The sequence below is a fragment of the Muscardinus avellanarius genome (assembly GCF_963383645.1).
Source record: "Muscardinus avellanarius genome assembly, chromosome: 4".
In the NCBI taxonomy this organism is placed as follows: Eukaryota; Metazoa; Chordata; class Mammalia; order Rodentia; family Gliridae; genus Muscardinus; species Muscardinus avellanarius.
The window spans coordinates 109896595-109922357 of NC_137789.1; the positions used below are offsets into that span (position 1 = coordinate 109896595).

Consider the following 25763-nt stretch of genomic DNA (forward strand, 5'->3'; position numbering starts at 1 on the left):
GGTCAGACCTTCAAAGGAAGGTCTTTTCGTTTTTGAACTTACTTCACTTTTTCCAGTTCCAGTGTCTCACTGGTGAATTCCAGTATGTCAGCAGCAGTTCCCACAAACATCAGGAGAAGCTCTGAGAGCTGGTCTCGTGTGATCGTGCCTCCAATGGGTAGAAGCCATCTTCCTATTATTAGCAGTAACAGGAATGTCTGATGGAGTCCCAAAGTCCATACCGTCTCACATACTGTAGATAAATTATTGACAAAAACTTTGGCCTAGTTAACAGAAATGACACACAGAAGGATTATGAGCTAGCATCTTGTAGAAAGATGCCTTGCACCCCCTGGCTTTGAATTAAGAGTTTGCTTTTGTAGATGTTTTCAGGAGTTATTCTTTATTTAATAATGAAAGTAACACCCCTTTCAGCTGAATACTGTAAAAGAAAATAATATGGTCCTTAAGACAAGGCTCCAACTAGCAAGTAATTTAAACCTTATAATTGCTAATGATTGTACCATACAATATTTAGAGTCATTTTTACAATGTTTTAAAAAATCATTGTTCATTTTATTATACTCTATAAGAAAATATAACACATAGCAAAATTTTATAAATTTTACATAAGAAAACAAAGTCCTGTAGTTTTCATTTTATAGATTTTAAAACAGAATTTACTAACCTGGGAATATTTTTAGCATGGTACAATCTACCCTTTTGTTTATTATTTCCTTAAAACTTTTATATCTAACAAGAAAAAACAAAATAAAGTTTACCCACTTATTTAAAGAAATAGAATAACTGTGAGTTATTATTTGCATACTGAATATTTAAAATCTTTAATAATCCATAAGATAATAAGAAAATTTTAGTAAGCCCTTATTCTTAGACTCAGAAAAATTTACATCCCACTAACATTTGCTATGTGACAGTTCTTGCCCATTTGCCTCATCATTAAATTTTAAAGTACATTATTGACCCTATAGGTTAAAATTTGTTAAAAACTACACGGTATTGGGTATGAGGAGGATATGATAATGAGTCTAATTTACTTGTGCAAGTGAATTAACTACATTTGTGCAAAATCCATTTTTCCCTCTTGATCAGTGCTGATTTCAAATGCACAAATACAGGAGGATAAATGACAAGGGAGGACGCTGACCTGACTAAAACCAAGGATGAAGATCAAGACTCTTGTTTGTACGTGTCTTTATATTTCTTCTATGAAAGTTCACACATATCTTATTTAATTCATAGAAAAAGAACATCAGCAGGATAAATATTAATATTTTTAATTATCAGATATAAAGCAGAGAAACAGAGAGCCTGACTTGTCCAAAGTGACATAGATTAATTGTGATTGGAACTTGAATTACAACATTAGAACCCAGGGCTACATCACAGAATTGATAGCCTTTCTTTAGAAAACACATTTTGGTGATAGGGGCTATTTCCTTCAGTCTTTTCTGTACTATACTTTGTAGTTTATAGTTTATATTTAGTTTATAGTTTCCTTTATGGTTGAATAAAATTCCATAACATATGTATATTAGCTCACTATATATATATGTATTCATTATCATTATTCATAGATATTATCATTATCGATTCCTCCTTTGACTAGTACCTACATTGGTTACTAGATGAGATCAGCCAATCTCAGAAAGTCTCAAGGGTCCAATGTTTTCTCTCATACATGAAAGTTAGAAAATAGGAAACAAATGGGACTTTAGATAATCAAGGAGAGAGAACAAAAGAAGGAGACAGAGGAAGGGAGGTAGGGAGGAGTAAAGAAAGAACTGATAAACAATCCAAATTATCTCCATGTATGAAAGTATCTTTACTTATGTCACAAATATATATGGAGAGGGGTGGGCGGCAGGGTGAGACCTGAAAGAAAACACACCAGGATCTGTGTGCACGTGTGTTTGTATGACTTTGAACCTCACTGTGATGAACAATTACAATGAACCGATGAAAGCATTAAAAATAAGTCATGCTAAGCTTGCTAAATATACAGGTGAAGAAAGTCTGTCTCCTTTAGCTAAAAACATTTTCTGTTTTATTAATAAGTACCTAAACAAATATATAGAGCGAAAATCCCAGATAGCTAAATAACACAAAAATTAAAAGGTGTAATTATTGAAAAGAAATAAAACTGCCCTCATTCACAAGTAACACAATTTTCTACATAAAAAATTCCGAAGAACTGACAAAACACTTCTGAAACTAACAATCAAGTTTTCAGAAAAAAATTTGGGTATACAAAGTCAATACATACCATCAATATGCAAACTTTCCTATACTGATATTTATACACAAACGTTCATATGCACTAGTAAATAATTAGAAATTATAATTAAAATACGTCATTTCTATTAGCACCCTCAAAAATGAAATACTTGGATATAAATTTAACAAAATATTATCAGAAAACACACACACACACACATTCTACTTGAAGAAAATTATGGATAATGAAATGGAATAATTGGAATATTATTCAACCTTAAGAAAAAATAAACAATTACGCCATAAAAAGACATGTAGAATGCATATTATTAAGTAAAAGAATTCAGTCTGAAAAGAGTACACACTTAATGATTCCATCTATATAATATTGTGGAAAAGGTAAAATTAAACATAGTAAAAGAGTAGCAGTTGCTGGGAATTAGGGAGGGATAAATAGGCTAGCATAAAATGTTTAGGGCAGTGAAATATATAATATATAATACTATAATGACAGACATCTGCCATTCAACATTTGCCCAAACCTGTAGGATATACAATATAAAAAAAACCTTCTGTAAACGATAGACTTTTAGTTATAATGATGTGTCAATGCAGAGTCATCAAATTTTTAGGCCCAAGATGTTGATAACAAGTTAGGCTGTTTACACATGAGGGCAAGGCCCGTATGAGAAACCTCTGTGCTTTCCTTTCAATTTTGCTACGATTCACAAAGTTCACTAAAACAATTAGGACTTTTAACATACACACACACTAATATATATATATATATATATATATATATATATATATATACACACATATATATACAGTATATATAATATATACTATATATTTTACGTATTATATATACATATTATATATAATATATAGTGTATATATAATTAGAACACAAATGTGTGAATTATAGAATTAAAATACTAGAATATTATATATTTAAGTGTAATACCTCTATATTATTAGAATTAATTATTCCTTAATTCTCTAGGTTATGAATATTTATTCATATGCTATGTATATTGTGCATTTAAATATTTAATAACATATAAAATATAAATTTTGTGCATTTAAATATTTAATAACATATAAAAATATAATTTTTTTTTTGTGGTACTGGGGTTTCTGGAAGTCCTTCTACCTCCGGGCTACACTCCTAGAACTATTTTATTTTTGGAAACAGGGCCTCTTAAACCAGCGCTGCTGGCTTTGAACCTGCGCGATCCTCCTGTCTCTGCCTCCCAAGTGCAGGGATTACAAGCGTGCGCCACCACGCCTGGCTCCAAGTTCACCTTTTATTAAACCCTTTCAGAAGTGTCAGGAAATGCCCTCACCGTCTCAATGATATCACTCACTCCAATGGCTTGCTCGCTGGATATGGAGGTTTGGTTGACGTCTTCTTTTCTGCTGTTATTCTGCGACATTTCTTCAGATTGAACACTGCAGTGCTAAGAATTTGAGGGTGGAGTCAATATTCACACAGTATCACAATAAAGTAGAGTTTAAAATAGCTTAAATCTATCCAAGAGATCCTGAGCAGCATAAAGTTTGTGCAGAATGCATAAACATTCACAAAGATCAGAATACAGACTTGAGATAGAAAACCCCTTGTTGATCAACGTGAGAAGAGTGTCAACTACATGTCTTATTTTTCCATATTCCTATGAGGATGTATGTGCTCTGAGTCATACGAAAAACTGTGGATTTTATGTTTTGATAATTAAGGTTCTTTTTTTGAACTCTGGAAGAACACAAACTAACAACCATGACAACATTAGACCATGTACGACCTGGTGAAAGCATTTACTTTATAAGTTTGTTTTTTACCCAGAAGCCTCTTCATCTAAAATACCATTCTGCTTAAGTAAATAATCCAATTACTTTCTATCCTGCCTGTCAAATACTGTAACAAGCAAAAAATTAGTATGTTCAGTATTGCGTACATTTAAGTGTCAGCTCAGAAGTCAGTTTAGGTTTATGGAAAATTCAACGATTGAATTTTTCTTTCCTCTTCATTTTGCATGTGAATTTCTGCAAGTGTACAGTTGTACATTATTTTCCCCATCTGGGAAAAGAAGTAGAGTAAAAGAAGAAAAAAGTATATAAGAGAAGAATGAGACAGCACTGAAAAATGTAGCTACAGCCAATGCATATTTAACAAAAAAAGCCTGAAAATTGATTGAAGAATTTTCTTAAACATCTGCAGTGCTAATATATTTTTAAAAGACCCAAACATATGCACAACGACCATCATGTTTGTCATTAAGGAGAAACTATTTAAAAAGAAGAAAAAGCGAAAATTAGGGGAATTGTATTTTTCTTATTTATTCTGAATACTTCAGCAATCATTTTATGCTACTTGTAAAAGTAGTAAAAAAAAAAAAAAAGACTTGCCAAGAAGCTATTTTTTTCCACTTTTCATCCAAATCATTCAAATAACTAGTCTTATGGGTGAAATGACAAGAATAATTAAGAAAAATGGCCAAGTGCCATATCTCTAGGAACAAAAATACAGCTGTTTGCAGTGTGCAGTGTGTGTGCGTGTGTGCGTGTGTGTGTGCATGTGCATGTGTGTGTGTGTGTGTGTGTGTGTGTGTGTGTGTGTGTGTGTAGCTAAGGCTCCAAGAGAAGATAATGAAGATCAAAAAATTAAAACATTGAACCAAGCCATGGATCCTCCTCATTGCAGGGTAGTTTACTGATTTTAGCTAAGAAGTTAATGGTCAATAGGACACAACTTCTGACCACTTTGTTTGCGGGATTGAAAGCAGACTATAGATTAAAAGTGGTAACCTTCATATATTTTTGACATCCTGGTCACTAAAAATCCATAATCATCTTATTATATAAGGAGAAAAGTCATTTTTCATGCATTATGAGCTAATGTGGAAACAAATGGCTCTGCAGTTTATATCAGAGTATTCAGACTTATCTGAGTTCCTTTCCACTTGTTTATGGATTGTGAGATTTTCCTGTAAATGACAATTACATGAAGACATCAATGAGCAAGTGATTTCACTCCTCACGCCTACCCTCTCTGCGCTGTTTTTCTGGTTCCATGCTTATATTCGTCTCTGCCTCTGTGATCTTCTGAAGATGGTTCAGGTAACCACCATGCTACTTTTTACCATGAGTTATGTCTTTAAGCTCTTAATAGCTCCAGAAATATTTCTTTGGATCAAACCAGACTGGGGCACCATCAAGACCAAAACATTTCCATTACTTTAGTCTTGCCTTCATGCACAGACCTCATGAATGGTTTAAGCTCCCAGTCATCGCAACCATTTTGTTTCCATGCATTCTGCTGGATTCAGGAATGAAGGTACTGAATTGGTCATATAAGAAAATTATCAACATGAAATAGGCCAGGATGTTTTCCTAATGCCAAGTCAGAGATTAAAGTATTTTAATGTAGAGTGAATGGAAAATCTAAATGTAAATTAAATTACTCTTTTCCATCATGAAAAACTCAGATGATTTTGATGTAAACACTTCTAAAAGTAGAATATGTATATGCTGGTATATCTATGTGTGTATATATGTAATAGAATATATATAAGTATATAGATATAAGTACATATCTATGAATATATTTTATCTATGTTTTAGAATATATACATAACTATGTGTTATATATGACTATACATTATATCTATGAATATATTACATCTATATTTTAGAATATATAACTATACATATATATATATATATATATATATATATATATATATATATATATATATATCTGAGAACGGCAGTATGCTTTTGTGGACTAGGTATCTATTAGGCCCTTGAGCACTGCTATTGATAAGCTATTTGACCTTAGAAAAATTACTTAACCTTTTATTTATTTTTTTTTTTGGTGGTACTGGGGTTCCTGAAAGCCCTTCTACCTCCGGGCTACACTCCCAGTCCTATTTTTATATTTTTATTTGGAAACAGGATCTCTTAAGCCAGAGAGACTGGCTTCGAACCTGTGCAATCCTCCTGTCTCCGCCTCCCGAGCACGAGGATTACGAGCGTGCGCCACCGCGCCCGGCCTTACTTAACCTTTTTGAGCCCTAAAGTCGTCTTCTACAAAATAGGAATGTGTGCACCATGCCTAATGTGGACTTGCTGTGTCTATAAAAGAGAAAAAGTATGTGAAAGAAGTCTGAAATATAAGATACAATAAAAAGAAAGGTGATTATTACAACCAAAATTTCTTAAATGAGTGGACTAGGGGAATTTTTTGTCTCACTTTACCTTGTCATTTCTTATTTCTTTAAATGTGATCTCAATACTGTTTTTGTCTCTCTCTTATTTTACTTCTATATCAGCTCACCCTGCCCATTGCAATCTCTGGGCACTCACTTTAAGTCTCAGTGTCAAATCCATTACTGCTAAAGATTCAATTCCTTTTGTAGTATGATAATTAGAGAGGTACTGCCTGGGGCTCAAAACTCTTTTTTTTATTATAAAGCGAGCTTTTGGTTGCATGGTATTTGTTGTAATGGGATTTGACCCGTATATCAATTAACTGTATAATGCATTTATATCATAAAAGCATTTGGGGTAAATGAATTGTAATTGCGGATGATAGCTATGTTGTAGGATTGGATCTACAGAAAAAATTGATTCGAATCACCAGAGTTTATTTCCTTGCCCCTGAAAGTACTATAAGTAGTAAGGAGATTGAATCAGTCCCCTAACTCCATATGGTACTTTTTCCCTAAAAGCCATGGTAACTTAAACCAACCAATCTATCGTTATAAAGCACTTTTGCTACAGGCATAGAGATAGCCTATAAATTTAACAGTTTTTAGCAGGAGATTGACAGAGGGAAAATTTTTTTTTCTCCATGGTGACATTATTGGTACTTGTTTGGGAATTTCTCCAAAAATAGTCCACAGAGCTAAATTTCCCTCTGTGTACCTAAAATTGAGAGCAAGACTTTCCTATATAAGATATTATATTGGAAGCTTAAGTTAACTATAAAATAACCACCTATAGAAAAAAATCTGTACAGGGCCTAATTCACACAAATTTTGCCTAAAGCATTTTATCAATGAAAGTACCAAAAATCCTATATAATAATAACTACAGTTCACCTGTAACAAACGTCCTGTAACCTGAACCTTGAAGTCCAAGCTGGGGCCTGATAGACTTTCCTAACTGGCCACCCCAGTGTTGTCCAAGAGCATTAACAACGGTAAATGACTGGATGTAACCCAAGCCTGCTAACTAGAGTTGCCTGTGTAGAAAGTGGCTCAATTAAAAAGCCTCTCTGGAAAGATTACTGAAGGTCACAGTTCATTTTCTAGAGCAATGTGGTCGAATCCACACATGCCCACCTTTCTCCACGGTGGATCCCACAACACTTCTCCATTAGCCCTAAGGCTGGCCTTAATTCCACAGCTTTGGAATGCATCCCTATTTCACTAGGAGAGCCCAGAGGACACCTGGAAGTGCACCCTTTTAAAACTGCACAGCCTGTATTTTAAATAGCCTCCATAAATGCAAATGTATGTATATTGCAGAGCAAGGGTGAAGGTGGTTTCTATTTGTTGTTGTTGCTTTTGTGGTTCCTACAGATGTCATTTTACAGGTATCCAATTACTGAGGCCTGCTCATTCTTAGCACAACATGGGAAGTCATTGAAGTCGTAAAAGTTAAAATAAAATTCCCATACTCCCAGTTAAACTCCAGCATGTGGGGTTAGGGAAGGAGTCTTAGAAACATCATCACTAACATGAAATGCCAATTAATTATGTAATCTCTTTTTTTTTTCTTTTCCGGGGATTGAAACTAGAGGCATTCAACCTCCAAGCTACACCTCCAGCCCTATTTCATTTTTTATTTTGAAATAAAATCTCGTGAAATTGCTGAGGGCCTTGCAAAATTGCTGAGGCTGGCCTTGAACCTGCAATACTCCTGTCTCAGCTTCCCAAATACTGGGATTGCAGGTGCACCCCACTATATCTGACTAAATATGTAACCTTAGGTCTTAAAAGAATGTAATATGTAGTCACTTCCCTTTGCCAAAGACCTCTTACTAATTCTATTCCTGCCACCTCCAGTCTCTTATAAAAGTACATTTCTGAAATAATCAGATCATACTATGAAGGTAATTTATTGATAAATATTCCAATCTCTTACTGTTTAAAAGGAAGTACCTGGTTCTCACCATGCATTTGAAGGAGCCATAGTGAGGGGACGATGTTAATCAGATATAAAAATATGGCTGGTGAAAACCTGTGAAATGGAAAAAGAAAAGATAGTTCAGTTCTGCAAAAATGAAAGAAGATTAAAAAAAACTAAAGAAGGAAAATAAATTCACAGACCCTGATCCCCTGGAGTCAAACCTCTTTCTCTTAAGTAATTATTTCAAGGAAGAAAAAAGCATTATGTGATTTCAGCCATATGGATTGGAGAGAAACACAGTAACTGTAAAAGGCACTAGCAGCTGTCATTCTCACCGAATTTCTAATCCAATTAATAGATGTTAATTTTAATATGGTTTAATGGGACACTGCCAATTTGTTTCAGGCACAACATTGGATATTTTGCATTTAATATGCTCTACTAAAAGCAAACACAGGAATAATAAATCTCAGATTGATCTTCAACATCACAATTTCGGTAAGACTGGTTACACGTGACAACATTCACCTGAAATTTTTAAGAGTTCAAATAAGAACATCCTGCATATCCTGTGAGTACACGAAAGTCAGACGATAAAGACGGGGAATGGAAACAACCTGCTGCCTCCGTCTATATTTGTGAGACACGTACGATAAAATACAAGCAAACAAACAAAAACGGCCAAGCAGTTGGGGTTTTCAAGAAGATGATCTAAACCTATTCATTACTTTCTGGCTCAAAATTCAGAGAGGAATCTAAAGGCTGGGCTTTCGTCGTCGGACACATACAGATGCCTTCGTTTTGCCGCTGACAGCTTTGCTTTCAAACCCACAGAATGGGGACAGTCACTGTATGGTGATGTGGCTGCCACAGCGTACGCCGTGGCTTAAACAAGAGGCTGATTTCTTCTCCCAGATTGCAGCACGGCAGGGGCCTGGAGGGGGCGCTCTTTCCGCCTTGTAGACTGGGCCTTCTTCATATGCCTTGCGTGGCTTCTCCACAGTACATGGGACACGTGCTGGGAGAGCACATGCTCTTTCTCTCGGTCTCCCTTTTGGGGTAATGGATACTGGAGATTGAACTAAGGAGTGTTCTACCTCTTAACTATACTCCCAGCCCTATTTTATTTTTTGTTGAAATCAGGTCTAAGTTGCTGAGAATGGCCTCAAACCTGCAATCCTCCTTTCTCAGCCTCCCAGGTACTGAAATTAAAGGCATGCATCATTGTTATGTTGTTGTTGTTGTTGTTGTTGGTTTTTTGCTTGTTTTCTTGTTGTTGTTCTGTTTTGTTTTGCTTTCTGGTACTATAGGCATGCACTTTTTTGTTTGTTTGGGTTTTGATTTTGTTTTTGTTTTGGCACTGGAGGGTAAACCCAAGAGCATTCTACCTCTGAGCTACACCCTCAACCCTAATTTATCATTTATTTTAAAACGAGGACTTCCTAAGTTGCTGAGAGTCTGTGATGTGGAGGCTGGCCTCAAATCTTTGATCCTTCTGTCTCTGCCTCCCAAGTATTGGGATTCTGGACCCTGCTCTCTTTATCCTCTTTTAAAGGGCAGCAATTTTATTGGGATAAGATCCCATGTTTTTGACTTTTTTTAAGCTTAATGACCAAATTAATCTCCAAATCTCATCATACTTGGCCCTATGGCTTCAACATAGGAATTCGGAGGGGACATTATTCAGTCCACAGTAGTCACATTGACCTCCAGAGGGTATTTTTATACTTTCTATGAAGCAGAGCCTGGCAGAAGAGGGCATTCAATAACTGAGAGATATTGTTAGTGCTATTATGGGACATTCTGCACTGAAAATTATGTCCTTAAAATTGTTAAATAAATAAAACAAGATATATTCAAAATGCATTTTTAAAATTGCACTTCAAATTGGACTCTTGATAGAACATCTCAAAGTCAATCTCAAAAGACAATATATTTTATTAAAATACTTTTAAAACACAGTTGTATATTTTAGATGAAACACTACCCAAACTACATTATTATAATTTAAAGAATAAATAAAGATAAACAAAAATGAAAAAAATTAGAATGGACTTTTAAGATGCTATTAACCCTTTCATTTAATCTTTTTTTTTTCAACTTCTAAGGAGAGAAAGGGAGAAAAGGCAAGATAAAGAGAGGTCTTTTGAAAAGATCAATATTTAATAGAGATACTGCCCTACTTTTGATTTTCTGCCAAAACTAATTTTGAAACAAAAGGTTATGGGTCAAGATATTATTAAAATCCGACTTGGAAGAAAGCTGGGCTGCAGGGAAATATCAAAAACCCATGTTGAGCATGCTCTCAAAAAAATAAAAATAAAAAAGGAACAATTAACTCTTTGACCTTATGTATCAAAGGAAACACCAGGAGAGAATATTTCCTGTGTGAAATCGAGAAGGAAGTGAGTTCTGGTCAGGGAGAGAATTGGCATACGTACATGTTTGTTTGGACATGTCAAATGTTGGCTAGACGGCATTTTTTTTTACTCCCTCTAGATTAATTTTGAGATTATTTTTGCTAATGATAACATTACAATAATAATCTGGGGAAACAATCGAACGGATATATAATAGCTCTTGAAAGAGTTTAAAAAATAAAAACGACCCTTAATATCTTCTATGTATAAGACTTATTTCCATAATTAGAAAAATACTATTCCCTTTCAACATGTCTCTTCTAATCAGAAATTGGTTATATAAACACACGCGAACATGCACACATACACACACACACACACACACACACACACACACACACACACAAGATTCAAGATTCAAGATTTTCTCTGTTATGTAGTATAGAAAATCTAAACTCCAAAATCTGATATTAGAGTCCTTCATTACATCCATTTCCTCTTCCTTTTCCCTTCTATATCCTGGCAAGCTGAGCAACTCAGCAGTCCCAATCTGATGTGTATCTAAAAGAAAACAAAGCTGTGGGCTACGTTGTAGCTCAGTGGCAGAATGCTGGGTGTAAGAACCTTGGATTGAGCCCCAGTATCACAAAAATAAAAGAATAAAGAAAAGGAAAGAGGAAAAAGTCCTGGAATGTTTCCCTTATATTAATCCCTCTTCATTAGGCTTATCTGACAAAAAAAATAATGGTGCTAGGAAGAAAGACTCATATACTATGGGCCCAGAAATTAATTATATTCAACCCAGTCCACCGCGTTCTTTAACCTGTGGGTAAAGAAGAGTTGATCTGAAAGTGCTTTAGACCAAACGTCTCCCTGAATTACAAAAACTTTTTTTTTTTTTGGTGGTACTGGGGTTCCTGGAAGCCCTTCTACCTCCAGATATATATATTTCTTTTTCTTTTTTTTTTTTTTCCTGGAAACAGGGTCTCTTAAGCCAGCACAGCTGGCTTCGAACCTGCGCAATCCTCCTGTCTCCGCCTCCCAAGCGCGGGGATTACAAGTGTGCGCCACCACACCCCGGCTTACAAAAACTTTTTTGAAATGTCCTTTTCCTACATATCAAACAATCAATCTCCCACTTGTACTTTCAATATATGACAGAAATTAATCTTAACCTGCAATTTCTTGTGACCCAACACATACTGTACATTTTTTTATAGTTATTTAAACGTATGGTTTAGCTTCCCAATGTAAGTTCCTTGAAGGTAGAGCCTGGACCTTATTCATCTTGATATCCCTTCCCACTCCCCCACTTCATTTTCTCTTCTTCCCAATGACACTGTCTTACTAAATCTTTGACTAATATTGATCAAACAAATGCTTAACCACTTGAATACCTGGATTTATCAATAAAGAACAGACTGAGCAAATGAATTCAGGGCTACTAGCATCTATGAAGACCTGTTATTTATGAAGATCCCATTTCAAATATTTTCTTTGAGCTGTGACCCTTGAAGAATTATTATACCACATCATGCTCCAGTAAAAATTTCACAAACTTAAGAGACCCAGATTTGAACCCTGCCCTTCCTTATATTCAAATCTAGAAATACATTTTCTTCTATTATTTTGTGGTACTGGGGATGGAACCCAGGGACATTCTACATCTGAGCCACACCCCCAGCCCTATTTCTTATTCTTTATTTCAAAACAGGGTCTCACTGAGTTTCAAAGGTCCTCACTAAGTGTCTGAGGCTGCCCGTGAACTGTGATCACCCTGTCTCAACCTCCCAGATGCTGGGATTACAAACCTGTGCCTCCACACCCCGCTCTACATTTCCTTCTTGAGAGCCAATGTTCTTATCTGTAAAATGGGGTGAGATAATATCCACCTCATATGGTGGTTATGAGGACTGAATGGAACAGTTGTGACATGTAACCAACACTGTAGGTGCTCAGTATTAATAGTTACTGCCTTCCCTACGCTCAGCTCTACTAATGTGTTCATGGCCTTTATGCTTAAGGATAACTCTGGATATTAGGTTAAAAGCCTGATCCTCTCAACGAATAACAGTCAATTCCATTTTTAAACCATGATTCTTACAATGGTGCTTGTACTGCTGAGAGCATCACTGGCCTAACTTCACATTTCACGCGAAGGCGATTACTGCCACACAGCCAGGGTTCACAGGGGCATGTGCCCATCATGACCTCCAAGATGCTGCACAATCAGGGCCCAGCCTACCTTTTGGGTTGCGATGCTTGACATCCTTCCTCACTGTGTTCAGATAACAGTGTACTTCTAGTTCTGGAGAAGTTAAGTGCCTTACTCAGGGATTCACCCTTCACGCATGCGTTGGCCTCCCAAGAAAAGTTTTGTCTCCCCCGATTTCCCCTCATTATCTCTTTCTCATAGGTCATGTCAACTCAATGGGACTCCTGCAGAAATATTTTCCTTGCTCCATTTAATGACTCAATAAGGCCCTGGTGGATTTCTACTTTCCGAATGCTCTGTTCTTGTTTGACTAGAAATTTTTTCTCGAACTATCATCATAAGTTTATTTTTATTAGAAGTGTTACTGAAGGAAATGCAGTGAATATTGTTCTGATATTATGAAAGTTCTAATATTTCACTGTGATATCATAGCTGTTATTATTTTGAGGGTTTGTAATATACTTGATCATGTGTTACCAATATTATTAACTTCTGGAAACAAAGAGGGTATGAATCCTGAAACTCAATACATCAGGAATGTGTCCCACCTTCTGCTGTGTAATTAATCAAATCACATGTTTTTTTTTAGGAGTTACCTAATAATATCACTTTGGTATTTTTCCTGATAGAATCAGGAATGAGCAGAAAAGAAGCACCTTGTCTGAAGTCAAGACCATCAAGGGATCTGACCAACTAAAAAATAACAAATTTAAGGTTTCTGGATACTTGTTTGTAAAAATGCATTATCGTACACTGACCAAAACTGGTGGACATATAACTAAATAAACACATTCAAGTGGGAAACTTTTGCAGAACAGATCATACCTTATTATCACTGAACTAATTGCTCTGAAAAACTCAGGTTTATTATAGTCCCAATTACTATTGTTCTGTCAGAATACTGAAGTTGTCCAGAAGTCATATTTTAATGCCAAATTACTTTGCTTGACTATTTTCCTAATGTAAAACTTTCCTAAGATATTCTTTCCATATTCGATTTCACAATCCTTAACTTATCCACAAATTCTTTCCAAAATACGCAAGCAAGAACAATGTATTGAAAGATTATTTTTATTCATTTTTGTACTTATTTATTAACAAATCATTTATTTTGTTTGTGAATCAAGTCATATATATGTTTTGGTACATGCTAAACACTACTCTGAACTCTTAAAAGGTACACGTATTTCAAATTTTTCATTCTAAGCCGGGCGTGGTGGCACACACTTGTAATCCCCGCTCTTGGGAGGCGGAGACAGGAGGATCACGCAGGTTCGAAGCCAGCCACACTGGCTTAAGAGACCCTGTTTCCAAATTAAAAAATATAAAATCGATCTGGGAGTGTAGCCTGGAGGTAGAAGGCCTTCCAGGAACACCAGTACCACCAAAAAAATTTTTTTTTAATTCCAAAAATGCTTTCACTAAAATGATTATTTCATTATATTTACCAATGTTTTTAGTGGATTTTGTTACTCCAACTCATCATTAGCCTAAAATTGGGATTCCACTTTCCTCTTTCTAAAAATGATCATTGTTATTTTCTTATTGAAAAATCACACATTCATTTTTAAAACATGTTTATAATATATTTGTAACATATTTGTGATATACAAGTATACAATTATAATTATAAAAAATATAGAAGAAAAATTAACCTAAATTTAATCCACCTCCATGTTTAGTTTGTTTTTTCTGGATTCAAATAATCTATATAAATCTGAAAATGAATAATATTTAAATAAAGCATAAATGTTTAAAAGTTACTTCAATGTGAATCTAGATTTTATTTATATTTCTTTTCTCAATATATTTTACTCAACAAAAGAGTGAAATTATTAAGATCTCAGACCCAAGTTTCAAAATTTCATGTTAAACCACCTTAAGTATCTTCAATAAAATTTCTGAAACACATTATAATAATGGACTTTTTTCATGCAAACCAAGAAACTAGGTCAAGATATCCTCTCATGAGCCCCTAAAGCCCTAATAACTTAAAAATTGTCTTTCCTTCTTCCATGTAGATTGATTTCTTTAATTTGGCCTTAACATACACGGTTTCCATCTAGGCTGCTTAGCAAGGGTTTTCTGTTAGTGTAAAGGGTGAATATGGGGTCAGTACAACAGCCTCAGTATTTGGCCTTGGAATTCCTCACAATAAACACATGCTTCTGTAGAATACACAACCTGTGAAGGTCTAAGGAAGTCACTAACCTCACCCCGGCCACCACTAATTTATCTTCTTAATTAACAGATCACTCACCCACTGTCTCTTCTCCAGGAGCCATTTTTATGTGCCTGCCCACCGGCAAGAGAGGCTAAAACCAAATGGTTATAAGCTCATGAGAATCTCCAAGGAAATGGGAAGTTCAATGTAGACTGGAGGTGTCTTAATAAGTGCCAAGATCAGCTGAGGCTGTCCGTGAACCAAGATCATCCTGTCTCAGCCTCCTGAATGCTGGGATTACAAGCGTGCGCCACCACGCCTGGCTTCTGATTCAATCTTGACTCTGCAGCCTTTCTGCACTCTTGGACTTAATTTGTGACAAATTATTTGGTTCTTGGAATGTCGGTTCTGTATCATTTTCATAAAGCTGCATTTATTTTACATTCCTCAAAGCATAAATGTAAAAAAAATCACAAAATCTAGTAGAATAAATGCTTGTTTAGTGAATAATGAACTTAGGTTGCCAGTGACTATGAGAATTTTAGTGTTCCGTAAAGTATAAAATTCATCATATTATTTATGTAACACTTTTTTATCTCCTAGTATACAAAGATAATAATATTTATTTCTGTTCTGTAGAAGAAGTTGGGAGGCTGAGACTGGAGGATCACAGTTCTTGGACAGCCTTAGCTACTTAGGCCCTCTGCAACTCAGTGAGATCCTGTTTCAAAATCAAGAATAAAAACTTGGGCAGGGGGTGTAGCTCAGAAGTCAAATGCCGCTGGGTTCCATCACCAGACCAGCAAAAAAAAAAAAAAAAAAAAAAAGTTGTTTCTTTACTTTAAAACCCAAAATGAAGGCAGTCTAAAATTTCCCCACCCCCCTTTTTTTTACAACAATATCTGCTTGTGCAAGAATGTCTGGGAAAAAAATCTCTGAGCCATGTAGTAAGCATGAACTTTTTTATATTTTGCTCTAAGCAAAATCATCTTAGTCTTCCATTAGCAGATCACCTGGGATTTATCTACTCAATTTGGAGGAAGAAAAAAAAAAGAAATATTGACCCTTTCTCCACTAGGAAAAAATTCTCGACCCTAAAAACTACATAGTTGTAGTGTCTAAAGGCAAAACCCAATTTGGTTATTAAATACAGAGCACAACACATAGGATGAGAGAATAAGGGAAGGACTCAAGACAGGATTACAATGATTTTGATCATAAGAAGGGGACGTCTCCAAACCTTAAAGCCTTGGCTTCCCCATCTGCAAGTAGGAGCAATAGTAGCAGCAGCAGGGCTGCTGTGAGGATCCAGTGAGGTGATGCACACACTGTAAACGCATGGCTCAGTACATTGGAGTGCTCACCGGATTGCGAGGAATTGTGTTTGTAATTGATTACCATTAGTTGCGACCTTTGAAAAGTGGGTTGGCCTTGCTGTGTGTCTCAGTCAGTGTCTTTGCCCTAAAATGGTGATAAAGATGAGACCCATAGGCTCATTGTGAGGAGTGCAGTAGATAAGGGGTATAAAGCAGGCTTGGGGTATCATCGTCATCCAGCAATTGATAACTAATTACCTCCATTATCATTATCACCATCACCTTCATCATCATCCTCACCTCTACTACTAGCAGACTGTCAGAGAATGGTACAGACAGTTCACTAGGAGAATATAGGTGAACCAAAACACAGCCAGCATGCAACAGGTGGCTCAATCTAAGATGCGAGAAAGCAACGGAATGTGACTAGGGCCAGTAGGAGCACTGATGTTAGAGATTTTTTTTCTTAAAAAATCTCTTAAAGATATTTATTTATTTATTTATTTATTTATTTATTTATTTACTTATTTATTTATTGTGCAGCACTGGGGATGAAGCCCAGGGAAATTCTACCTCTGAGCAATATCCTCAGCCCTATTATTTATTTATTTATTTATTTATTTATAATATTTTATTTATTTATTTATATTTATTTATGTATTTATTTTTATTTATTCATTTTGCAGTACTAGGGATTAAATCCAGGGTCATTCTGCCTGCAAGCTACACTCCAGCCCTATTTTGTATGCCTTATTTTGAAACAGGGTCTCACTAATTTGCAGGGAGCCTCACTGAGTAGCTGAGATTGGCTGAGAACCCGCGATCTTCCTGTCTCAGTCTTCCAAGAACTGAGATTACAAGCATGCGCCGCCATGCCTGGGTCCCTATTTTTATTTTTAAACTTTCAAACAGGGTCTCACTGAGTTGCCGAGGGCCTTGCTAAGTTGCTGAGGCTGGCCTTGAGCTTTTGATCCTCCTCTCTCAGCTTTCCAAGTACTGGGATTGCAGACATGTGCCACCACACCTGGCCAAAAGATCTTCATTCTAATAAGTATATAACATTAAGTTAGTTGTACATCATTTACCTTTTTTTTTTTTTTTGGTGGTTCTGGGGTTCCTGGAAACCCTTCTACCTCTAGGCTACACTCCCAGGCCCTTTATTTATTTATTTATTTATTTATTTATTTATTTATTTATTTATTTAGAAACAGGGTCTCTTAAGCCAGTGAGGCTGGCTTCGAACCTGGGCAATCCTCCTGATTCTGCCTCCCAAGCGCAGGAATTACAAGCGTGCGCCACCACGCCCTGCCATCATTTACCTCTTTGAGGTTAGGCAAACTGTCGGTAAAATACAGGTCCCCTTCTCAAACTAACAAAATCAGAGCCTATCCTTGGATTTTATTTTAACAATCCTGTGTTTCTAATATTATTTGGGTTTGACTTTCAAAAATATATCTTATGATACATACATTAAAAATTAATCGTTTCCTTAAAGAAACACTGGTTTTATTTAACAAAATTATTTATCCACCTGAAATGTAACTCTCCTGACATCAGTACTTCTTAGAAACCTCCAGGGTAGTGAGGGACATGCACACAGGGAGAATAATCCTCCATGTAAATGTGAATACTTCACTGTTGGAAAAAAATGTTAGACAATTCAGATTCAAACTGATAATGTCTGCATAATAATTTTCACTGTCATGAGAAAGATAAATGCTTGAAATTTAAAAGCAGAGATATATTTAGACTGATGTATTCGAGCTACTACATTAATTTGTATTTTGTTTTTCTCTTGGTCAGGAACAAAAGGCCATAAAATACTAGTAACAAAGCTTTCCGTTCTAAAGGTCTTGGTCAAACATATTCAGGGAAAAAAATGTGATCACTATTCAATGGTTCGATATTTTGGAAATCCCATTCTTAATACTGACATAATTATCACATTTGTCCCAAGTTAATTGTGAAATAAAAGAAGAAAGTACTGACATCTTGAGTGTAAATCAGGAGCCTTATTTAAGGAAGGTTTCTTTTTTCTCATCCATGACTTGAATGACTCAACAAAATCACTTGCTTGTTATATTCAATGTATATTTCCAAAAAGAATGCAAACTTATGTTATCTTTATGCATTGAGATCAAGGCTCACGATACAAAACACATATACCTATAAACATTCCAGAAGAAAATATTATAGAGTTCCAGATGCAGGTTACAAACAGGGATGATAAATCAATTAACAATAGGAAGTATTACTGGAATAACTAAAAATCTAAGGAGAAATCAAGGAAAATCTGGAGAGAAAGTATGAACAAGGTAAGAAAATGTCTATCTTTTGGAAGTTCTCAAGTTGACCATATGGGAGTCATGGGTCTCCTTCCAGATCCTTCTATCTTGTTCTCTCTGGAATCCAAAAAGATCAGTAGTGGTTAGGGAGAGAGTATGCATATTTCCCAACTTTCTTTCTGGCATTTTGGTAAGCATTTTTGGTAGAGGAAAGTACATATTATCAAATTCCATACAATTGAATCATACAAAGTTCTGCACTGCTCAAATCTTGGTAATAAAGATGCATCTCTCAAGTCTAGGTTTTTAATTTCCCATTGAACATCGTAAATGAAACTTAATAATCAAAACAGATTTAATTCACTTTTTTACAATTTGAATTTGAGATAGATTTAATATAGAATTGCAGGCAGGGTGATCGCACATGCTTGTAACTCACAGAACTTGGGAGGCTAAGACAAAAGGATCTCAGGTTCAAGGCTAGCAACTTAGCAAGATTCTGTTTCAAAATAAAATATGAAGTAGGGCTGGGATGTATCTCAGAGGTAGAACACACCTGCGTTCAATCCCCAGTACTAAATACAAACAATAAACAAAAAAAAAATAGACTTCGTTTTGATTCCTAATTTTTCCTTTCTGCTTTTAGTTGTAAATCATCCAATTTCTGACAAATAACATTTTTTTTTCTGGTACTGGGGATGAAACCTAGGGGCATTCTACCTCTGAGATACACCCCAGTCCTATTCCTATTTTTGTCTCCCTCTCCCTCTCCCTCTCCCTCTCCCTCTCCCTCTCCCTCTCCCTCTCTCTCTTTCTCTCTCCTTTCATTTTGTGGTACTGGAGATGGAACCCAGGAGCATTTTTACCTCCAAGCTACACCCCCAGACCTATTTTTTAGTCTTTTTAATTTTTGAAATAGGGTCTCACGGAGTTGCAAAGGGACTCACTAAGTAGCTAAGGCTGTTCTCAAACTGCAATCATTCTGTCTCAGCCTCCTAAATGCTAGAATTACAAGTGTGCACCACCACGCCTGGCTGGCAAATAATATTTAAAACGAGACGTGGAATGGTTAGAAAAAATAGTAAGTACAAATACTACACAAAAACAATTAGTAAGATTTTTTAATGAGAAGTCAGGGCGCACAGGAGGAAGAGACAGGAAAGGCAGAAAAGAAAGTAACTATCCATCAGTCATTTGAGAGTATAGCAAAAATGTTTCTGTTCACAGGTAGCCTTTCTTTCCCCTGGAGCACCTTTCTATCCCTGGATCCTTCCCCTTTCTAAGGCTTCAACTAAAAAGTCACCCCTCCAACCCGCCTCTCTGACCACCCAGGGGAACCTTTCTCCAGCAAACTCCCTCTTCCTATAAACCATATAGTTCACAATAGCAAACGATGGAACCAATCTAGGTGTCCATCAACAGATGGAAAAAGTGAGTGTGGTATATACAAACAAGAGAAGTTTACTCTTCCATAAGGAAGAACGAGATTATGTTATCTGCAGCAAAATAGATGGAACTAGAGAACATCGTGCTGAGATAAGCCAGTCTCACAAAGCCAAGGGTCATATGCTTTCTCTCATATGTGAAAGCTCGAGTGAAATAGGACAGAAAATGGACTTTGTAAAAATAAAAGAGAGCCAGTAGAGTGGTGGGAAGGGATCAGGGGAGGAAAAAAAAAAAAGAAGAAGAATCGAGAAAGGAAACAGACCAAATAATATTATGTGCATATATAAAATTAACATCAACAACCATACTGGTGGGCATAGGGAGGGATGGGGGAATAGCAAGATGTGGTTGGGAGGGAACCTCAGTGTGAGGTGTGTGCATATATAAGAGTATCAATTTAAATCTCGCTACATGATGTATAGTTACATTGCACCAATAAAATTCTCATTTATTTACCTGTTCGTTATTATTTAAATCAATTTAAATCTCGCTACATGATGTATAGTTATATTGCACCAATAAAATTCTCATTTATTTACCTGTTCGTTATTATTATTATTAGGTCACTTGCTTTTTAATTACTTTGGTTATTCTCTGAGCCCTTTGATGACAATGTGAGTTTTTTTCTTTTGAGAGCACAATTTCGCCTCTTATTTATTTTCTTAGCCTCCAAACATGAGCACTGCCTACCACATGTGGTTGACATCCCGTATGTTGTAGTTGAATGAAGAATGATAAAACTCTGTGCTTTCTCCAGGGAAACCTGCTCGAGGCTCACAGTACTCACACAGGATGTCTCTTTCTACTTGGCCTTGCACTGCTGTTCCCATGCAGTTCACCAATTTTTCCTGCTAACAACCCAAATCCTGTGGTGTACGTCCCTTTCCTCCACCCATCTCCTCTAAATTGTTAAAGGTAGGAAAGATCTACTGCAGTCTTCACTACTTTCTCTCTCTACCAAATGATGAACTATGTGAATCTAGGTGAAAAGGTTCAAGACTCTGTGATTCTGTCTCATTTAAAATAAGAAAGAGCCAGGCATGGTGGTTCATGCTTGTAATCAAGTCTAGGTTTTTAATTTCCCATTGAACATCATAAATGAAACTTAATAATCAAAACGGATTTAATTCACTTTTTTACAATTTGAATTTGAGATAGATTTAATATAGAATTGCTTGGGAGGCGGAGACAGGAGGATCGGGCAGGTTCGAAGCCAGCCTCGCTGGCTTAGGAGACCCTGTTTCCAAATAAAAATATAAAAATGGGTCTGGGAGTGTAGCCTAGAGGTAGAAGTGTTTCCAGGAACCCCAGTACCACCAAAAATAAATAAATAAATAAAAATAAGAAAGAGACACCAAAAGCTGTTGTCAAGATCTTAATGGGATCCACTGTGCAGGATTCTTGAAAGAGTCTGGAACAAAGTAAATACTAAATGTGTATAATTATTCTCATTTCCATACATCTGAGTATGTAATCAGAATGCAAACTTTCATTTTAAAGTTTGTTTCATTTTTATGCGTTTGTTTTTTTTTCAACCTGATGACATAGTGCTTCTCATGTTTACTTATTAAGCAATCAACAAATAGTCACCTGTCTAAATGAAGTTAATAGTGAAAAGGTAAAAAGATTAACAAAAAAGTGAGGAAATATGTACGTTGTTACCTATTAACTCCAATATTATATTTCTGTTGCATTCTTAAATTCTTGTAGATAAAAGCTCAGTGCTTAAAATTCTGTACTTTTGCTAGTAGATTCAGCTCAGAGTTCTACTTATTCTCAGATACGGCCTGCTTTCAAGTGAACAGGTTTGAAACTTGTCACAATCGTGGTAATTCTTCTATCCCCTAAGGCAAATTTTATCGCTATTGGCTGGAAAGCAACTGAAATATTGTCTTGTATTTGACATTACCTAAATGGTAATTCACAGATCCATTGGATCGTTGCCCAGACAACTGAAAATCAAATCAAGAAAAAAATTAAGCTAAGTGATACTAATTTCAACCTTATAGAAATGTAAGTGAATATGCAGGTGAAACAAAATACTAGGTAAAAAAAAAAAAAGAGCAAAGTCTCCTAGCATACATTTATTGAATTTAACAAGGGTCGTGTTGTTGGCTCTCTCTCTCAATCCTATAGGATTCCAGCAAATTAAACTTCTCCAACTGGCAAGTTAATGGTGTTGATGTAATGTTACTTGTCCCTGGACAGCTGAACTCAGAAACTCTGGTTCCATTTTTTCTTTCCAAAGGAGAGCTAAAGAAACATTCATTGGATGCATGTAACATGTTTGCTATGCTTCCAAAAATTTTGTTCACATTTTCCTCTCTATATGTCCTTTGTTGTGATTTCTATAGATTTGATTTGCTTTAATTCTAGTGTAAATTTTAGTTAAAGAAAAAAATTCAAAGTTGCCCAGAGTAGTCCAAAGAAGGTTCAGAGATCTGATGTTCAAGGAAAAGAGAGCTTTTTCTGGTCCTATATGTATACATATTTTAGTCTACCATTTGGCTATTATTCTATTCTATTCAAATTTATTAATTTTGTGTGTGCGTGATACTGAGGATATAACCCATTGACCTTCTACCTCCAGGCTACACCTCCAGACCTATTTTAAATTTTATTTGAAAACAGGGTCTCACTAAATTGAGATCCTCACTAAGCTGCTGAGGCTGGCTTCAAACCTGCAATCCTCCTGTCTCAGCCTCTCAAGTACTGGAATTGCAAGCATGTGCCACCACGCCCAGCTCTATTCAATTCATTTGCAGTATGGAGGAACAGATATTGCTGCTTTCTTCCTTCTCTTCTTCCTCCTCCTTCCTTTCCTCCTTCCTCTTTTTTGACTTGTAGAAATGGTAGTTCCAATTAATTCAAAGGACAATTCTATTCAACATCCATTTTTAAAAATGAACTAACAAATATATAAGTGTATTTTTAGTTTCATGAAACCATAACTTGAAAATTCTTCAAGCCCAATAGTTAAAATCTAGCTTGTTATTTTTTAGTACCAGCAAAATATTCTATAGTATTAACATGTAAAGGTTTAGCTATTCTTTTGATGGGTAATAATGTAGTTTTTGACCAACATAATGAAAATTATCATTTTTGGTTGTATTATTACATATGAGTACTTTGGGGTCTATAGGATACATTCAATAAGATCCATGGATGAAAGCTTTAGTCATCTATATTTTATCTATATTTATATAAATCTACATATACATTTATATAGATCTACATTTTAGCTCTTTGATTTCATCAGCTTAGATTCCCTAATAGAAAATTGTTTCTAATATTCAAAACAGCAAAATAATATGCCTATATTCCTGAGAAAACTTCAGCCCAGAAATGAAATACTCCCCAAATCAAGCCCTTTTTCATCTTACCATTTTGTTTCAAAGGCAATTTAATATATTGTTTTAGCAGTCCATCTTCTGATTCTTTTCCCTTAAATTTAGGACAGAATATTGTATGGGCTTTCTCTTTCTCTCCTGAACAAATGACTATATATGCAGACTCAGTTGGTAACATCAAAACATCACCAATATATTTGATAGAGCAAAGCATCATATTTCTATTTAGGCCACTTACAAGGCTCATTTGTTTTTGAAGTCTTACAAACAAATTCATCAACTTCTGTGCTTATTTTCAAATATTAGCGAAGATATTGAGCTACCAAGATTTTTCTTGAATTAGTGATACAATGTACAATACACATCATAGTTCTGCTTTTATGAAAAGATCATTTTTGCTCCAAGTCAGTGTTTCATTGGATAGTTGCTCAAAGTTGGTTGAACTGTACAGAGACATAAAATGTATCTCATTGATACATAAATATTTTTCAAAAAGCAAACCTTAGGATCGAAAGAAGATCATTTCTTTTTTGTTCATTCACCATGATTAAGTATCATTTCATATAATTCTTCAATAACCTATGACAGAAGTATTTACAGAACAGAAACTGAGGCTCAGAGACACTAAATGGCTTTCTCAAGGTCTCACAGCAAGCAAAAAATCCATATTTTTCCATTATCTGTCAGATTTTGAGGTCCGCACTCTAGTATATTCTCAGTTCTCTATTTAACCGAACTCACTGACTATCACCCATTTTTGTCCCAACCATTTTTCCTTCTTGGTGTCACTCTGAATCATCAGTCACTGAAGATGGAGACATGAAACTAAAGTTCCTTTGGAGGCTAGATTTGTACACTACAGAGAGGATGTGGTCTACTCCTGGAGAGGAGGGGGTTATTTCAGGTCCTGCTGAGCTGGCTCTTCTAAGGTTGACATTGGTCTGAGTGTTGGTGGCAGGACTACTTTACTTAGAACATTTCTCAGCCTCAAGCTTCAACCTCCTCTTATGGAAACTATTTCTAGCCTAGTGAATTAAAGCTATTCACTAAAAACCTAAGTCAATGTTTTACAACCTGTTGGGTGAACAGGTTTCCTCCCTTTGGTTTCTATAGCTCTGGGGCTTATATGGAAAGTTAATGTTATTTTTCTTCGAGATGCCCAGAAGGCACATGGGAAGGATTTCAAATGTCTCCTGCTTAGTAGACTCCTCATGGGGAGGAGGGAGGCAGTAATGTTCCAGTCCCCATTGTATTACATTTAGATTGTTCTTGAATATTTTGGGCATTGATAATTCTATAAATTTTAAGTAGTGGAAAATGTAAGCAAGATTCACATCATCTTCAGAGGCAATATATTGTCTGCTATGGCTGTCAGGAAATACACAGCCTTTTGTAGTTTAGAATATAACACTGTAGAGGGTCCTCTTCCAAACAAGGTATATGTAATTCTAAAATTGGCTAAATACTGTTTTCTCTTTTCTTGTAGTATTAGGTGCTTTTTAAAAAATATTGACATGTGAAAACATAATATCACAGTTTTTAAAAAGAAAATACAGACAGAGGCCAAACTTTGAGTAGTTTGGGATGGAAATGAACTGGAAGTGTAGGGATGGGGGTGGCAGCAAGGCTCTGTGTAGAAGGCAAGAGAATCTTTTTTTCCAGGCTCTCTTGGGAAGAAATAAAACACCACGCAGAGTCTGCGGTTCTTGCACACTGAGGTTAAAGCTGAACCACTACCTGCTGGTCCTTCCACCAACATCACACACAACACACGACCGGTGGCTGGCAAGACAGGCTGGCCACTGGCTAAGCTCAGAAGCTACCAAACCCAAACACCTGAAGCTGGTTCCCTGCCTGAAAGCTCAGGGACTAGCGGGGTTGGAAGGATGTGGAAGAGGCTAAAACCACAAATGCTCAGGAGGGCAGCAGCTGAAACCAAAGAGGCGCGGTGAGGGGCTTCTTCCCCTGGGAGGGCGCCCACAAGCAAGGCTCTTGCAAAGCCCGCTGGAGGATGCCCAGAGAAAGGCACCCCTTCACCTGCAGACCCACAGAGTAACCCGTGTGCACCCGCACATCCCATAGTCAGAAGCCAAGAGACCTGGCAGCCTCCTTAGCCCGGACTCTCCAATCTGGGAGCACTTTCTTCCGAGCAAACAGGTGAGTCCCTTCTATTTTCTCATCTTCCAAGTTTCCAAACCCGGCACTTGGCGATTCTTAGCTGCGCTCGGGCTCCAGCCTTCCCAGTTTTGCCCTGGGAACCCAGGGGTACCAC

The 25763-nt window shown here is 36.2% G+C and overlaps 1 protein-coding gene across 1 annotated transcript in view; it reads right to left on the reverse strand.

The window, feature by feature from the left end:
• TMEM26 (transmembrane protein 26) overlaps positions 1–25763 on the reverse strand; it is a gene marked incomplete at both ends in the record, with an annotated part of 52334 nt that overhangs the window by 26203 nt on the left and 368 nt on the right. The window contains 3 exons of the mRNA XM_080695063.1: positions 43–263; positions 3567–3680; positions 8388–8466. Of these exons, the coding sequence (XP_080551189.1) occupies positions 43–263; positions 3567–3680; positions 8388–8466 (414 nt within the window). The remainder of the gene's footprint in view (positions 1–42; positions 264–3566; positions 3681–8387; positions 8467–25763) is intronic.